Source organism: Condylura cristata, unplaced genomic scaffold, assembly GCF_000260355.1.
Source record: "Condylura cristata isolate star-nosed mole 26May11 unplaced genomic scaffold, ConCri1.0 scaffold00050, whole genome shotgun sequence".
Classification (NCBI taxonomy): domain Eukaryota; kingdom Metazoa; phylum Chordata; class Mammalia; order Eulipotyphla; family Talpidae; genus Condylura; species Condylura cristata.
Genome location: NW_004567151.1, coordinates 523066 through 526886, shown reverse-complemented (window position 1 = coordinate 526886; position 3821 = coordinate 523066). Strand labels below are relative to the sequence as shown.

Here is a 3821-nt window from a genome sequence, read left to right as displayed (position 1 = left end):
CCCCGGAGCTTCCCGAGAGTAAAGCCTCGCTCAGTCAGCCCGAACCACCCGGGAGCGGGGGGCTCCTTTCCGGCCTCCTCCAAAGAGCCTCTCCCAGCACAACCTCGCCCCAGATGACGGAGGGTCAGGGAGGGCCCCACTTCGGGGTGACCGGACTGACCTCCCAGCCACAGCACAGACATCAAGAACAATTTCGTGTGCCGGAAGCCACACGCCAAAGGAGTCGTGGCCGCAAGTGGCCACTTAGGAGGAGAGACTCCCCCAATGAGAGGACGGAGGAGTGGCCGCGAGAGGCCTGGGGATGCCCTCTGGGCACAGGAAGCTGAGCTCGAGGATCGGGGAGTCAGACGGAGACACCCTGGCTTGGGGGCCTGAAGAGACTGTCGGAAGCGCGGACCACACGGAGCGATCCAGCCCGTGGCCCGTGAAGGCGTGGACTGCCGCCCCCGTGGGGTAAACACGCCACGTCCAAGAACCCGCCGCGGTCATCAGGGGAAGAATTAAACCCCAGACGAGGTCGACAATTCATTCAAAAAAAGGAAATCACACTCACCATAGGAAATAGCACGTATTCTCTGAGGAAATCTTGAGAATCAAACTGGTTGTAGTCTCCGAAGTCAGCTGGGAAGGAAGAAGCGCAGAATTTACACTGAGCTGGGAGAGGACGGGCCTCTCGCCCCGCCCGCCTGCCCGCCGCCCCCGGCCCAACCGTGAAGCCCCCCTCGCGGGTTCTAGAGAGTGGGGCAGTGGGCAGGAGTGTCTACGGGCATCTTAAAACTTCAAAACAAGGGTGGCCCTCCCTGGGGGCGCAGCGGGTTGAAGCGCAGCACTGAGAAGCTAAAGCCGCTTCAGCACGAGTTCGATTCCCGCCCCGGAGGGGACCCCCAGGTCACGGCAGACCCTTCCTGACCCCCTACTGCTCCCCTCAGCAGTGCACTTTGTCCGTCGGCCCATTCTGCTCCCCACTCTGTCTCTGGTGACTCCTCTGACCCCCCCTGCCCCTCTGGCCTGTCCCCCAGTTCTGTATGCATCAATAAATAAATCTTAAAAAAAAATTCAAAACCGTGTGTGTCCACTGGTGAAGTCGGCGCCTACACATAGCTGAGACGCAGCTGGAACTTTCTAGCTCACGGTTAACAGGGCCAAGGAGTCATGCCCACCGCCGTCTCTTGCTTGGTCTGGGCTGGGAGCCTCTGTAAACCGCCCGTGGCGAGCGAACTAGGGGCTTGCCCCCCTGGGGTGCACCTCTGCCCCCCTGGGGTGCACCTGCAGTCGCCAGGTGCCAGAGTTCTGGTTCCTCCGTGTCCACCTCGAAGTGGTGTGTCCAGGCCGGCCTGAGGACGCGGCCAAGGACACAAAGATCGCCGCGAGCCCGGCTCAGAATTGGGGGGCCCCCGCCTGTTGGCCTGGAGCTCTGCTGATGTGGCTCCCACAGCCCAGTGAGGTTCTGGGGTAACTACCTAATGAAATCTCACAGCCAGAGGGGTTTTCGTCAGACTGCACCGCACGGTCCAAAGACCCGGGAGGAAAACGGCCTGTTCACCCCTCTTTCAGCAGGGCCTGCAAAGCCAGGAGGCGCCCCGAGCCTCGGACAGAGCCCCCGCATTTCGAGAGCTTCCCTCGCCCAGGTCACCTCAGAAGCAGACTTCCCGGGGTGGTCTGACTGACAAAAACGCCCCCCACCCCCATAATCTCTGGGCAGGAGGAGGTCGAGGGAAGTTGCCTGTTCTGACATTTCGGAACCCAAAGGCCCAGCTTTGTTTCGGGGTCTCGGGGGAAGCTCAGCCCATGCCATCTGGGTGTTGACACCTGCAACGGGCGAACTCCACAGAAAAGGGAAACGTTTCTCTTTAAAAATGATCCCACCTCCTGGGTCTCAACAGACACACAGACGCCTGCCCGGCCCAGCGGCCAGCCAGACACAGGCCCTCGCTGGCCACCCCGGGCCCTGCACACGGCGTCGCCGAGGCCAGAGAAAAGCCGCGGCTTTGTGCAACCAAAGTGAAGCCGGACCAAGCAGGGGCCAGACAGACAGCCTGGAAGCCTGAGAAGCCCACCAACCTGCCCCCAGAGTGACCAGCTCGCGCTCCGGGGAAGGGGCGGGGCTGACCGCGGAGACCAGCGCCCACAGCCCGGCCCTGGCCAGGGCCCGCCTTACCTTGCACGGCCAGGCCGGCCAGCCGGGTGGCCTGCTCCAGCGAGCACCCCAGCCGGCCCTCCAGCACGTCCTTCTTGACCTGCAGGTAATACTGGTACCTGTTGGCGGGAAAGGGCGACAGGTGAGCACGGGCAGCAGAGCGCCCCCAGAGTGCCTGAGGACGGGGGGGGTGGGAGGCGGGCGGCGGCGGCCGAGTTGAGCAAGTGACCAGCGTGGTGACCTCTGTTGGATGTGGCCGCGGGCCAAGCACTGCCATCAGCTCCCGTCCTGCGGGCAGCAGATGGACGACTGTCCAGGGCCACTCTTCGTGCAGACCGAGAAGGGGAATGCCTGTCCACGCCTGCCCCCGCTGGCCGCATGACACAGAGGCCAGAGCACGCCAAGGCCACCCCCATCCTGTCCTGGGGCGACAGCGGCCCCCCAACCCCAAGTTCCCCCTCAAAGCAGCGAAGTACAGACGGACGAGACAGGCCCATCCCAGCCGGCCTTGCGGACCTGGCCTCTGCGGGCTCTCGGTCACCAGCACGCTGGACTTGCTCTTCCCCCGGACGCGTGATGGGGGCAGGGTCCCCCAGGCCTGAGGGATCTGCAGCAAGCCCATCGGGCTGCTGACTCCCGTCGTCTCGAGCAGGGAACGTGCCTGAGGTCTGTCTGAGGGAGGCTGAGGCCCCCACCCGGGGCCCTTGTCCTGGGCAGGCATCCTCAGGTCCTCGGGGTGTACACAGTCGGCCCGTGTGGCTGGGGACCCTCGCGGGAGCTGGGTCCTCCCTCAGTGAGCCCCCGGCCGCCGCCCCATCGCCCGGCCATCACTCCCTGGGTTCCACGGTGAACCACACGCGCACACAGTGATGTCATCGTGGTGTCTCGCGCGCCTCGGAAAGGCGGGCCCCTAGCAGGACTCGGGGGTCAAGCCCTGTCGGCGCCCAGGGCAGACCTGCTCTGCCTGTACACAGACGCCAGGAAACTTCCAGGCCCAGGGACACGGAGGTGCTTTGGGTGCTGGGTCCCCATTCCGGGGGGAGAACGGCACCGGCCGTGGCCGGGGACGCGGGGTCCACGGCAGGACCCAGACTGCCCCCAATAATGTGCACCTGGCGTGTGCAGGCGGAGCTCAGGGTCCCGGCCCGGCTTCGAGAACAGTCCCACGGCGGAGGCCTGTGCTGAGGTTGTGCCCACGGGAAAGCCCCTCAGCGGGGCCTGGTGGCCTGGCACCGGCCACGCCCCCCCCGTGGGGGGGGCAACTGCGGCCTTAGGTCTGCCGGCCCCACCGCCCGCTGCCAGGGTGACCCACGGCCAGGGGATGTGACCTGTGGGCACCCGTCTGAACATGGGCTGGGGGGAGGTACTGAGCATACTGGGGGCCTGTTCTGGCATCTCGGGGCTTGTTCTGAGCATCTTGGGGGCCTGTTCTGAGCATCTTGGGGCCTGTTCTGGCATCTTGGAGCCTGTTCTGGCATCTTGGGGCCTGTTCTGAGCATCTGGGGGCCTGTTCTGAGCATCCTGGGGACCTGTTCTGGCATGTTGGGGGCCTGTTCTGGCATCTTGGGGCCTGTTCTGACATGTCGGGGCCTTTTCCGGCATCCAGGGCCTGTTCTGAGCATCTGGGGGCCTGTTCTGAGCATCCTGGGGACCTGTTCTGGCATCTTGGGGCCTGTTCTGACAT

The 3821-nt window shown here is 64.7% G+C and overlaps 1 protein-coding gene across 1 annotated transcript in view; it reads right to left on the bottom strand.

Annotated features, from left to right (window-relative positions):
• The window catches only part of PTPN14 (protein tyrosine phosphatase, non-receptor type 14), a 71808-nt gene that overhangs the window by 37591 nt on the left and 30396 nt on the right, over nucleotides 1-3821 (bottom strand). Inside the window, 2 exon segments of the mRNA XM_012734198.1 lie at nucleotides 523-621; nucleotides 2159-2256. Of these exon segments, the coding sequence (XP_012589652.1) occupies nucleotides 523-621; nucleotides 2159-2256 (197 nt within the window).